This window comes from Neovison vison, chromosome 9, assembly GCF_020171115.1.
Source record: "Neovison vison isolate M4711 chromosome 9, ASM_NN_V1, whole genome shotgun sequence".
In the NCBI taxonomy this organism is placed as follows: domain Eukaryota; kingdom Metazoa; phylum Chordata; class Mammalia; order Carnivora; family Mustelidae; genus Neogale; species Neogale vison.
In genome coordinates, this window is record NC_058099.1 from 18,999,628 (window position 1) to 19,013,608 (window position 13,981).

At 50.6% G+C, this 13,981-nt stretch overlaps 1 protein-coding gene across 2 annotated transcripts in view; it reads left to right on the plus strand.

The window, feature by feature from the left end:
- The first annotated feature begins 5,620 nt into the window (after positions 1 to 5,620).
- WHRN (whirlin) overlaps positions 5,621 to 13,981 on the plus strand; it is an 88,566-nt gene continuing 80,205 nt past the window's right edge. For both annotated transcript variants that reach the window (XM_044265057.1, XM_044265058.1), the window contains exon 1: positions 5,621 to 6,244. In XM_044265057.1, coding sequence (XP_044120992.1) covers positions 5,621 to 6,244 — 624 coding nt within the window. The remainder of the gene's footprint in view (positions 6,245 to 13,981) is intronic.

Genomic DNA, 13,981 nt, shown 5'->3' on the forward strand with positions numbered 1-13,981 from the left:
TCTGGGGAGATAATGCCAAGGCCAAGATAAACACAGGTATCCCCCACCCCAAAAAGGCAAACAGCAAAAGTAGCATTCGGGGTTTGTGTCGCAGTGAGCTGTTACATAGGCGGCGTACACCCTGGGCAACAAGAACAACGCCCCCAAACCAAGCTCCATCCCCAGAAATTACACTCGGGCCACCAGAGCTCCGAGCTGTGTCTCTGAACACCTGTGCTTGACCTTGACTTATTCTGTGCATCCATTAGCAAGCTGTGTCCTAAGGTATAAGAATAGCCCGAGAGAGGTTATTTTGGGGGTCTGAGAATGCTCAAAAGTTTTTCCATAATAATGAATGTTAATCCCTTCTTTGCTTTATAGCATTTCAGCTTCCCAAAGTTTCATCAGAAAACGCTCTACTTTCGGATGGGGAGGGTTGCTGTACTTGTACCCTCTTTTCCTCATGTTTCGTTCTTTCTCTTTTTCTCGCCTCTCTCATCTCCCTGTCATTCCACCAATATTGTCTGCATTGTCTACCAGTCCTAGACGTGGACATTTCCCTTTTCTCTGCTGATACCACCCCCACTGACATTGTGGGGAAGAGACAGGCCATGGTCCTGAAGCGGATGTAGTAACCAGGAGATACTCCCCACGACACCCTGCATCAGATTTCTCTGAGCCCTTGACTCCATGTCCGAGCTGGGATCCCAATCCTCTTCACCCTACCTCTCTCAATGAGGTGGTCCTTATTAAACACACCTCCCACTCGTTCCCGCCTGCACCAAACAGCAGCGTACCAACTGGGAATCCTTAGTATGTGGCTTGTGTTTAACCTCTGACATTCCCAGCCCAACCTGCAAGGAAATGTGGTTTTCATTTCCTTCCCACGTGGCACCTTTTAGCATCTTTCAACCAAGCATGCCAGAGGTTGCACAGCACAGCGGGTGAATAAGAACTCTGGAGCCAGACTGCCTGGGTTCAATTCCCAACTCTTCCATTAACTGCCTCTGCAATCTTGGGGCAGGCAGTTACGTCCCTGTGTCCTGATTTTTCTGTCTGCTTTACCAGGATGATGAGGGTGATGAGGACGATGATGGTGGTGATGGTCAAATCTTTCTCTTTTTTAAAAAAAGATTTTATTTAACACAGAGAGAGAGAGAGGTTGCAAGTAGGGATAGAGGCAGGTGGGGGGGGGAGGAAGCAGGCTCTCTGCAGGGCAGGCCTGATGCGGGACTTGAACCCAGAACCCTGAGATCATGACCTGAGCCAAAGGCAGAGGCTTAACCCCCTGAGCCACCCAGACACCCCTTGAATCTCTCTTTACAGAGTAGTTGGGGGGATTGAGTGTTTAAAACAGTGTCTGGCACTTATTAACCTCAGTTGTATGTTTCTCTATGTCCCAATGTCCCATAGGAAATACACCTTAAATTAAAAGAATCTCTATTGCCTTCTACAGATATATTCCATCAGATAAGAAGAAAGAGGAGGAGTTCCAAATGACTTTGCAACAGAAAAAGTCTTTTTTTTAGAAGATTGCCTTAACAAGAGAAGAGAAAAGAACTGACAACTTCCTGGTATTCTATGAGTTGCTGCGTGATTCTTATTGGATAGGAGGCAGCCCTTTGGGGACACAGGAAAGGTTGAGAAACTTCGCAGATGAGAGGGGAAGCCATTTGTTATGGGGCACGCCATTAGTAAAGGGACGTTCTGGACTGGAATGATTTTTTATTTCCAAATGTCCAGGGCACAACTCAGTATACTACCTCTTTGTTAAAAAAACCAAAAACATAACAACCGAAACTCTCATTTGACACAAAGCACTTTGGGCTTGAATACAATTCACTCTTCCTTCTGTCTTTCAACTGCTCCAGTGTCTTCAAGGTGCCAGAAACATCCGTCAGAAAAGGACATTGAGGGGCGCCTGGGTGGCTCAGTGGGTTAAAGCCTCTGCCTTGGGCTCAGGTCATGATCCCAGGGTCCTGGGATCGAGCCCCACATCGGGCTCTCTGCTCAGCGGGGAGCCTGCTTCCTCCTTCTCTCTCTCTCTGCCTGCCTCTCAGCCTACTTGTAATCTCTGCCTGTCAAATAAATAAATAAAATCTTTAAAAAAAAAAAAAGAAAAGGACATTGATTTGCCAGAGTTGGGGAGCAATAATGAACTCCTGGTGAAAGTGACTTTGGTGAAGTCAGCCAAGGGAAGCCGCGGCATACACGAGAGAATATTTTCCTTCTGAAGAGGGCAGTATGCATCCAGGGTTGGGTCTGCTCCCGGACTCAGGGCTTCCTTCCACGTCTGGAAGGCCGGAGGCAGAGTAGCCCTCAGGAGCCCAGGCATCTTGGGTTTCCAAGAGCTTATTTCTGAACGACAAACACATCCTCCGACATGAAATAGGATTCCTGAGGTTTAAGCACAGTTAGACACTGCCTCTCATCAGAGGGTACACGGTGCAAACAGATACGAAGGCAGTTATGCAAGATGGATGGGAGAAGCCCCCATGAGTTATTTTCCCTGCTCTTGTACTAGCTGCCCCCCTCCCTGAAACTAGCCTCTATGAAATTAAACAATAGCATGGCATCCCAGATGGTCTCTGATGTTTGCAGAAGAAAGTGTTTCTTTCTCTACTAAGACATGTGTGTGATGTAGTTTTTACTGCCTGAAGCAAAATATCTTTTCCGCAAGCACCCTTGTGCAGAGATAAAGTGTTGGGAATGGGGATCTTAGCTCCTAGGTGCATTTATCAAGCCAATCACAGTAATTATAATTAGAACCACAAACTAAGTGAAAGCTGAGCATGAAATACATTTGCAGAAAACATGAACTGCATATAATTAAGCCCCGCTTGGTGACATTTTGAGATATAATTTTTGGTGACATTTTAATATAATTGGGGAGTGGGGGAGATTGATTTTTTTTTATCTAAATATTTTTGGCTTATTGCATCAAAGGCTTCAGTGGCAGTTAAAAGGAGGAAGAACCATACACATCATTAGCTGCTAAACCTAGGGCCATGACGGATATGTCCAAAGGTAGCTTAACGGGCTATTTAAAACACTCTGACAAATACATTCATTGGGTATTAATTTAACCTAGATCTGTCTCAGGGAAGTGAATAAGACACTTGAAGATTGGGGGTACAGGGAACATAGCTTTGATTCCCAACCTCAGTTTGGGGCATGCACTAACGTAACAGAGCTAAAAATCCTTCTGTGATTATCCAATGCCCAGAAAAGAAAACCCATTCTCCTTAGGGGGACCTTTGTTCAGGTGTCACCTCTTTGATAAAGTTGATCAAATATTCTCCTCCCCTAAACCTGCGCTCTCTCAGCCATCATGACATTCACCATACTGGTTTTTAACTTTACTTATTCGTCTGGTCTTTCTCCCCTACGAAACAATGACCTCCTTGAGTGATTTCATTGTTTTTTAAAATTTTATCAGAGAGAGAGCAAGCAAGCACAAGCAAGGGTGGCGGGGCAGAAGGGGAAGCAGATTTCCCGCCAAGCAAGGAGCTCCATGCAGGACTCAATTCCAGGACCCCGGAATCATGACCTGAGCCAAAGGCAGATGCTTACCTGACTGAGTCATCCAGCCATCCCGTGATTTCATTTTTTTACCCAGTGTCTCTAGCACCCAGTACATGACCTAGTACAGAATAGGTGCTTGAAAAACAGTGAATCAAGAGTGACCAAGTAAGTAAGTGAATAAATAAATGAATGCTTCATCTTTCTAGGGCTAGCTCAAACTGCTCTGTTAGATGATAGTCATTCTCTCTCTGGGGCAGGCAGAAGTTTTCTTGGCAATTCCACATTTTTAGGGAAAAGAAAGTTTCCTATAGGAAAACAGTTTAGGAGAGTCAGTTGACTGGATGTGTGTGTGTGTGTGTGTGTGTGTGTACTGGGCTCCTTAGAAAGCCACCTTTGAATCTGGATCATAGCTGGGTAGTGGGGTGGGGGAGAACTCTAGGCCATGCCTTGGAATATCTTCCCATTTCATCCTGGAATGGGAAGGCACAGAATACTTTTCTCCCCAGTCCTTTATACAAATTTTTAAATTTTTTATTTTAAGATAATTTTAGATTCACATGAAGTTGTAAGAAAAAATACACAGACATCCCATGTTTTCCCCTGTGTTGACGAGATCACAATCAGTACCTTGACTTTGATATACAACCCACCCGCCTTATTCAGATTTCACCAGTCTTACACTCACCCATTTGTGTGTGTGTATGCGGGTTATGTACACTTATATTTCTGAAAGCGGCTTTCTGGCCTCCCGGGTGGTGGTCCAGGCGGCAGGCACCCAGAATACGCTTGTATAGATCTCTTGCACACAGTAGGCGCCCAACCATCATCCACAGAAACACTTGAACTTGTAAATCGGGGAATGCAAGAGGAGAGCTCAACGTTTTAAGGTAGGAAACCGAGCCTAGGGTGTTTAGCAGGTTAGAGGCAAAAAGTTGACTATTTTCCTCTATAATTGTCAATTAGCTAGCCGGCTAATTGCTCCAAAGCGGTCCTGAGGCTTAGGCTTCGATCCCCAAAGAGCATAGGTTTGGAGCCCACCCGATCTCAACTCGTGGCTGGAGAAGAGGGGAGGGGGCTTCGCAGGGGCCCCCGCAGCTCCTCCCACCCCAACCCCCACTTTCACCCCTTTCTTCCCCTGGGCTGGACTGTTTCACCCCGTCTCCAGGCAACCGCCAGGCGCGAGGCGGGACGTCATTTCCTGAAGAGCCGTGGGGGGAGGGGGGAGGGGGGAGGGGCAGGGGGCGGGGCCAAGTCTGGGCAGGCGACGGCGACGGCGTCGGAACTCGCTGGAAGATCGGCCCCGGGCAGCTCAACAGTTCGCAAAGTCCCGGCTCGCAGCGGCGCGGCTCCGTCTGCGCCCAGGCGGCGCAGGACCGCGGGGGTCCCGGGGCTGCTGCATCCTCGGACATGCCCCGCAGCCCCTCGTGGACGCCCGCGCGGCTCCACGGGCTGCGGTTCGAGGGGCTGGGGGACTAGAGCGCCCCCACCCCAACTTAAGACTTTGGGGTCCCCCAGCCCGAGAGGAACGGGCGGCCCGGCTGGGGGAGCCCCGGGCATGGTGTGACGGGGCGGTCGGCTTTGCTGCGCCCCCCACTCCAGACACCCGCCGTCTCTGTGTCCTCCAGAATGTAGCTGCTCTCTCCGCGTCCCGCCCCCCCCACCCCCCGCCACTCCGGACTCTCGCCGCAGTCTCCGCGACCTCCGGGCTACAGCCGCCAACTCCACATCCCCGGGACCCTGTCGCCCGTCTCCGCTTTGCCCGGACTCCGGCCGCCGTCTCCGTGTCCTCCCGTCTCCAGCCTCCCGACTGCGCCCCTCGGACTCCAGGATCAGGACACCTCCGTCTTCGCGCGCCCGGGACTCCAGCGGCGGTCTCCGCGATCCCCCCGGGATTCTGCCACTGTTGCCTCGCCCCCCAGACCCAGACTCCGGCCGCCGTCCCCGCGTCTCCCCGGATCCAGCCCCTTCTCCGCGCCCGCCGCGGAGCCAGACTCCGGCCGCCGTCTCTGCGCCCCCCCCCCCCGCCTCGCGGGGCTCCGGCTGCCGTTCCGGTGCCGGCGAGCGCCCGCAGTTGCCCCTCGGCGCGCCCCGCGTCCGCTCGGGCCTCGGCGGGGAGATGAACGCACCGCTGGACGGCCTGTCGGTGAGCTCGTCCTCCACCGGCTCGGGGGGCTCGGCGGCCGGGGCGGGCGGCGGCGGCGGCGGGGGCGCGGGGCTGCGGCTTCTGTCTGCCAACGTGCGCCAGCTGCACCAGGCGCTGACGGCGCTGCTGAGCGAGGCGGAGCGGGAGCAGTTCACGCACTGCCTGAACGCGTACCACGCGCGCCGCAACGTCTTCGACCTGGTGCGCACCCTGCGCGTGCTGCTGGACAGCCCGGTCAAGCGGCGCCTGCTGCCCATGCTGCGCCTGGTCATCCCGCGCTCCGACCAGCTGCTCTTCGACCAGTACACAGCCGAGGGCCTCTACCTGCCCGCCACCACCCCCTACCGGCAGCCCGCCTGGGGCGGCCCCGACGGTGCGGGGCCGGGGGAGGTGCGCCTGGTGAGCCTGCGGCGCGCCAAGGCCCACGAGGGCTTGGGCTTCAGCATCCGCGGGGGCTCGGAGCATGGCGTGGGCATCTATGTGTCGCTGGTGGAGCCAGGCTCTCTGGCCGAGAAGGAAGGGCTGCGAGTTGGGGACCAGATTTTGCGTGTCAACGACAAGTCCCTGGCCCGGGTGACCCACGCTGAGGCTGTCAAGGTAAGCCTGTGGTCTGGGGACGAGTACAGGACAGAGTGACAGGAGCTCTGCCCGTGTGTGTCCTTAGGCAAACTGCCTAATCTTTCTGGGCCCCGTGTTTCTTAAGGCATGTTTCTTTAAGACTGGAACATCTAGTTTTGTTTTAGCGGATAGATAACGGGTGCTGTGGATAGGGTGGTGGGCAAACAGACTTGGAGCCTGCTTTCGTGGGGGACATAGAAGCTAGCAGTTTGTGGGAGACAGACATCAGATAAATGCGGACAAATATATGATTACAAGTGTGAAAGACAGGGATTCTTACCAGCATTAAAAAAGGAAAAGGTAAGGTCTCCTGTGGTTAGTAATCAGTGGGTGGTCCCCACTTCTGCTGTTGCTTTTTTCATCGTTCAGGCAGGTTTTAACCCCTGGAAGAAAGTTTTGTTAGCACCAGCCCCGTGGGAGGAGGCTGTCTCTGATCCTCAGGGCTCCAGCCTGACTCAGCTGTGGACACACCAGGCTGTGTGTCCTGGGACTGGACTCTTTTTTCCTCTGCAAACCTCTGGATCTCCACAAGGAAAATGGGGCCACTGGACCTTCTAAGTGTCCCTAACCTTGTTGGCAAGGAGGCCCTTGCCCGCATGTCACAAATAAATCCCGCCCCCCCCTTGAGAGTAGCTGCACTTTTTGTGTCTGTTAATTGAGAAAAATAACCTCATGACAACCGTCTCCTAGGGATTTAATCAAGCTGTTTAAAGCGGTTTCGTGTTTGCTAATCGCACCGCCTAGGGCTGTTGAAAACCAGTTGGGGTATGAGATGGATAGTGTTTGGTGTACATGGGCATTCGAGAATCCCTTGAAGGTGTTTACACAAACACACATGCACATACACACACGCCACCTTTGCCCATCTTTGTACAGGAAGTAAAGAAGTTTGGGGGAAAAACAGTCATCTACTCAGCTTGTGCAGGTGGGGAGATGTTTCCTAGGGGTTTAGGGTGCCCTGTGACCCAGCTTCTGTCCACCATACCTTTTGTCCCTGCCTCGTGTCCTCCTCAGTGCAGGTGATTGAGACACTAGCTGAGGGCCTGCTGGGCTACTTCCTGTGCCCTCTTCAGTGACCCATGGTCAGGTGTGTAGTGAGCCCACTTCCTGCCCGTTCACTTGGGGCAGAACCATCTCCTGCCTGACTCTCGCTTTCCTTGTTTGGTTGCCAGCCCTTCTGCCCCCTGCCCCTTGAGAATTTCAGACACTTCTCTGCTGTTCCTGGGAAAAGCCTGATGATTGATACTGTTTTGGGGAGGGGGGATGTAGCAGACAAAGGTTCTTGTGGATTTCCATGCACCTGCCCTCCTCCCTCTCTGTCTCCTCCGCCCCACATCAGTCTTCCCTCTTCTCTGACATTCCATATATTTATAAAGAAATAGTCCATTAGCCTTTGGCCCTAAAAGGTCTGGAGTTCCAGATGATACATTTATACTCAAAAGATACATGATCCAAATGGTCAATTATAATTGTGGATTCAATTTTAGAGACAGTTTTAAAAGACTTGTGTAACTCACTCATCACAAGGTGACAGACTTTGGAAAGGCCTCAGGTAACCCGGACAGGGAAAGCACGGGCCCCCATGTCGGTGGGCATCCCAGTGTCAGGCACAGCCAGAGGCTGGAGCTGTGCGGCTCGGAGCTTCAGCTCGGCCCTCCCGGGTCTCGTGCACGTCGCCCCACCTGTCCCGTCCGAGCCTCCGTGGCTCCTCTCGTAAAACCTAAACTCCCCGTGCTGTGGTTTTTGAGCACACGATGTGTATGGGAGCCCTGGGAGCTTAGCAGGCTCCTGGGTCCCTGACTGTCCCTTTTCCTCTGGAAGGGGTCGGCTGAGGCCAAACGAGCTCCTGCCTCGGGGTGCCCCTCTTCTGGCCAACGCCAGATACAGCCTGCCCGGAACTCACCCCTTTGGAACCTTCAGAAGCAACAGGCAAAATGAATACGGCTTTGTGTCACCTTAACTCCAGGGGGAAAGGGGAACAGACTTTCCGTGTGGGTGGAATTTAAGACGGAGGAGGCGGAACCTGGTCTCTGCGGCCTCTGCTGCGAGTATCTCCTGGTGGCAGGATAGGCAGGCGGCATCAGGACGCTTCAGAAGAACCCCTGGGGCTGGTGACCCACCTCCACAAAATTAAGGGAATTAAGTCCCTGAACCTCAAGCTCAAAGAGGCCCCAGCTTCGCTAAGTTATACACTGCCCTTCACCAGGATGGTCTTGACTTTCAGCCCCCTGTATTAGCTTTAGCGTGGTAGGGCCCGGCGTCGGAGATTTTATGATGTGGGTACACTCCTTTTAACCAAACCTCAGACTTGAGTCAAATATCACCAGTTTTTCTGCTTTTTCTGTGCCATAGACCCCATTGCACTTAGTACAAGACCTGTTCTCTTGCTCCTTCAATGTTATTTTATTTGTTCATTTGTTTGTTTATTTCCTCCCCATCTTTCTAGAAGTAGAACTGGCAAATGAAAATTGTATATAATTAAGGTGTACAGTGTGATTGATTTGTGATACCCGTACGGGATAAGAGGAGTACCACAATCAAGCTAACTATCCATCACGTCCCAGAGTTATTTTATTTTTGTGGTAAGAACCCTTAGGATATGCTCTCTTCGCAAATTTCAAGCATACAGTACAGAGTTATCTATTGTAGTCACCATGCTGGGCCCTAGATCCCCAGAACTTACTCATTTTATAACTGAAAGTCTGTACCCTTTGACTGACATTTTCCGATTTCCTTCCCCCCGGTCTCCGGCAGCCACTCTTCTGCTCTTTTTCCTCTGTGAATTAGACTTCTTTAGATTCCACATATAAGTGAGGTCATCTAGCATTTGCTTTTATGGGTCTGGTTTATTTCACTCAGTATAACGCCCTCCAGGTGCATCCCTATTGTTGCAAAGGACAGAATTTCCTTCCCCTTTTTTGTGGCTGAATAATATTCGTGTGTGTGCACGCGCCCACACACTTTTTCTGTTCATCTGTCAATATAGACTTGTTTCTGTGTTTTGGCTCTTGAGATGTGTTTTCAATCTTAAAAGACCTTTATTTTTCTCCTGCAGGTAGAAAGAGGGGGAAAAGATCCTCTGAGCATCCTGAAGGAGAGATTGTGTGTATGTGTGTATGTGTGTGTAGTAAAAAGAAAATAAAATTTTAGGAATAAAGTTACTTAAGAGTTCATGAATCAGAGAGGGTCACCTCCTCACAGGGAGCAAAGGCGATTGAATGTACAATTTTTTTTTTTTTCCACTTCTCTCTCTCCCAAATCAAGGATCCATTGTTGCTCAGAGCAGTTTAGCAAGGATTCTGTTCCTCTCTCCAGGGGGCTCCCATCCCTCTCTTGAAGCCTATTTGCTAAATCATCACTGACAGGCCCAGATAAGGCAAGCCATTTACTATTTGTAATTATATTGAAAAGTTTGATTTTTGAAAAATCTCTCTTGAATGAACAGGAGCCAAACCAAGAAAAAAAAAAAAAAAAAAAAAAAAGTAGACCTTTCAGAGGTTTCCAGCCAGAAAGTGTTGGTAAATTAGCCAAGGAGCCCAGAGACCAGGATGGTGCTCTGGGCTCTGCCACATGCCTGCTGTGTGACCTTGGGCCAATGGCTGACCCTCTCTGTGTCCTAGGGTGGATTGCCCAGAGTCTGCCCAGGGTCCCTTCTGGGCTCAGACAGTCTGTGATTTGCTCATATGTGCTACACAGAAGGCATTTAGAATGTCTAATCCGGTGTTTTCTTGTTCTTTTGGAATTGATTTCATTTAAGGCAGACTTAAGAAAGTTGGCTAAGGATTAAGAGATGAGAATCTTGGCTCTCTTGTAGCCTCCTACTAATTCAGGAAATTGACGGGTGACACACTGTGCTGATGAGAACTTGACTGCTCTCCTCGACCCAAGAACACCAATCCTGGTGCCGTTCCAGAGTAAACGGGAAGACGACCGTGGGATGGCGGCATGCATAGCACCCCCCTGGGGGCGCGCTCGAAATCACATTCACTTACCCGCTTGCCCTCCAAGTCCCCGATTCTGCAGGTGGTAGGGCACGGGGTGCAGGGCGTGGGGTAGCCGGGTGCTGCTGGGATGTGTGTGGCCTGTGTGTGTTTCATCCCAATAAAAATGAAATGGCTTCATTACAATCTCAACATCCCCCCCCACCCCGGGTTCCTCCAAGGGACATATTAGAATTTGAAACGTTCCAGAAGTTGAAAACATCGGCCAGCCCTTTTATTTAATTAGAGTCATCACACCCTCCCTTCCTCTGCATAATAACCCGCAAAGAATCTGTCCATATTAATATAAGTGATTATATTTAGTCCAGCACATTCTAAACGCCACATTTGTCATTTTCCCATTGTACATGGTTAGCTGAAGCCATTATAAATGATTACCACTTCCAACTTTGTATCTGAAATGCAGCTTCTCCCACTGGGGTTATTACCATTTTCCAATTTGGAAACCATGGGTAACATGTTCATGGGGACGCACAGGCTTTCCTCTGTCCCCATCCTCTTTCCTGGGTCCTGTGGGTCTTGCCAGCAATGACATGTTGAAAGCTCACTATTAATAAACTCCATATTAAATAGATGTTGGCTGGCCGGATCCAGAGTGTGATGTAGTGCATTGAGAGGGTCCATTTCTTTAATTTAATCTTATTTATTTCTGTGGCCCAAGCTGATACTCAAGGTTTCAGACGATTACAGTGCCCGCGTAGGACCAAATCCTACGGCAGCTGGCTATTTCCTCTTCACATGAAGGAAGTGTTTTGTAGGCGGGAAGAGAATGCCCTTATTTTTGAGTGGGGGAGAGATTGATATTACTATTAGAAGAGTCCTGCCTCTTGGCTTTAAGCTGGACAGGAAAGAGGTGGAGAATACCCCGGAGCCAGTCTTGTTTTTCTGTCACCTCCCTCTTGCGACACACCCTGCGTTGCTTATTACCTGCCACACACTGGTCTTCTGGATGGGGCTGCAAAGATAAGGATGATCCTTTAACCCCGCGCCTAATTGGATTCCGTGTGTGTTGTTGCTTCCCTCTTCTGCCACGTGGCACACAGCCTGTACGCACCTGTCAGGTACGCGCGGCCCCTCACACGCCCGTCTGCTCCTGCGCCCGGCACTTGTGCATCTCCTCCGAGTCACAATCCACCCCCACCCCCTCCACCCTGCAAAGGGCTTTGTACTGAAGCCCACGTCCATGGGGGATTAGGCTCCAACTGGCTTTCCAGCAAGATTCTTTTATGACCCGGAAGAGCAGCGTTTGGGCTCCACTGCTCAGGGACCCCAAACTAGTGCCCAGCAAGGACCAGAGAATTTGATTAGAGGGAGTGACATTTAACGGCTGGAGGAGGTTGGAGGTGGAAATACGAATCTTTCAAAACCTATTCTTTTTTTCTTCCTTTAAAAAAAAAAAAAAACCCAAGCAAGAATCTGATGTGAACAGGGAGCTCACACAGGCTTCTCATTGTGCCCCAGGGTGGGGGGCTGCTTTTTAAAGGTTCCTGTGCTGCAGACGTTTAACTTGACTTTGACAGCATGGCAGGTGGCAAAGGGTGCCGAGAACAGGAATCAGACCATTTGTTTCCTGTGCACTCCTGGCGTCCGCTGCAGGAGGCAGCACCGCGGGGCCGGTGCACTTGTGTTTGAACTTTGCTTTACCGGAACGCTCCGGGAGGAAAGGAGGCTGGCGTCAGCGAGTGAGCACTGCCTCTGTGTCAGGTGCTTTCTCCTTCCCTGGAGGGGAGGGGGTCGGGGGAGGCCAGGAAGGTCAGGCTCCAGGAGTAAAAATTGACCAGGCCCGGGTCACCATGGGGAATAGAAACGAAGTGGCCCTTCTGCCCTATGTTCCTGCCTGGAACCCAGCCCTAGGCAGTCACGCAGCCACCCTCCTGAAAGACGTGGCCAGGCCCCCTGCTGGAAGGCAAGCAGGCGTCATACTTTGTGCCTGACATTCGGGAGCCTTTGGGGAACCATCTGCAGACTTCATTTTATTAAGTGGGGAGTGTGGTGCCCATGCATCAAGGGCAGGTGGCATGTCTGAGCCCCACCCGTCCTCATGGGAGCCGTTCATCCATGCGAGCTCTAAGCGCACATCCGTCCTCATGGGAGCCGTTCATCCATGCAAGCTCTAAGCGGCACTTCACGCCCCCAGGCCTGTGGCTGGTGCTCAGAGTTCAGAGATGGACGGTCAGTGGCCCCTGCCTTCGGGGAGCCGTGGGAGGGGGGGCACGGGCCCACCCTGGGCCACAGGTCACTGAGGGTTTTAGGTGCTGTGACATCCACATGCCTCCACATCCCTGCCACCCTCTCTCCAAAGCAGGCCCCCACACCATCCCCTCGTGCTGCTATAATTTCCTTCAGAGCACTGCTCACCATGGAAGGACCTTCCACTGGTTTTGTTGGCTGTGTGCCCTGCCCTCGACAAATCAGCTCCACAGAAACCAAGATTTGGTCCCTGTTGCTTCCTCACCCATCCCAGCACCTCCACAGGGCCTGACACACAGTAGGTGTTTTAGCAAATAAATATTTGCCGAGTGAATGGAATGATCTTGCATCCAGGGCAGTGCTGGCGAGTTCAGGATTCCTTGGTTCCCAAGTGTGACAGCTGAAGAAAATCCGTGCGTTGCAAGGCAGTGGGTGCTTGGGGAAAAACACGGAGGAATGCCATAGGTTCTAACGTATGCTTCACCACGATGGTAATGGTGTGGCTGTGAGCAGATCCCATGCCCTCTCTGACTGCCTCAGTCTTTGGAGCTGTGAAATGGGCATAGGCATATCCCACTTGCCTTTCCAGGATGGGTATGGAATTGTATGACTTAATAGGTACAAAAACATTTGGTAAATGGGAAATCCTATGATACTACTTTAGCAAAAGACCTTTAAAAAAAAAACAAAACAAGACACGTGGTCTGGGTGGGCAGGAGCTTTTCCCACCCTCTGTGGCCCCAGCCAGCCTACGAGACCTCTTTGGTTATTTCATTTGTTGCTTTGCTCTCAATTTTAAAACCACATTCCCAGAAGTCGGTTATTTCTGCAGCTTGTATCTGTGATTCCAAAATAGAATCATTTATGCATTCTGAAGCAATCAATGAACCAACTTTGGGTGAGATAGGTCTTCTGGCTTTTTGTTAAAAAAAATAAACAAACGAACAAAAAAGGAAAAAAAAAAAAAGGAAACAAAACCTAAGCCCTGTTCAGGTTTGAAGAAGCCCTAGCATTTCAAGTAGAGGCCAAGTTCCTGCTAATCACACGTACGTTTAAAAGCTGCTTTATCCTCTATCGAAAATGCACGAGTGAATTTATTTTTTCTCCTTTTCCAGTCCCAACCCCTTTACCTCCGTATCCTTTGAGAATTTGTGTTCCTTCCACTAAATTGGCTGTGGCTTTGCTTCGGCTGGCAGCCAGTTTCATAGTTATTTTTCCTCTCTACCTGAGTTTTCGTAATATCAGCATCCTCTCAACTCTGAATGCAAAGCAAATATTTCAGCCTCCCGTAAACAAGTCCCAAGATGTCGTCTTCACCAGATTCTAAAGCTGCAGGTTACAGGGAAGAACATAGCAAAGTGGCATCCAAAAGGGTGTATCTAAGTAATCTAGAAGTAGTGATTCAGAAATGTAGCTTGCCCAAGAGTTAACAAGCTCCCCAGGCAAGTCTTCATCACACTCAGGTTTGGGAAGCACCCCCTTCCTTTGGGATCTGCCCCCATCCCCGACATTTATCCACAGAAAG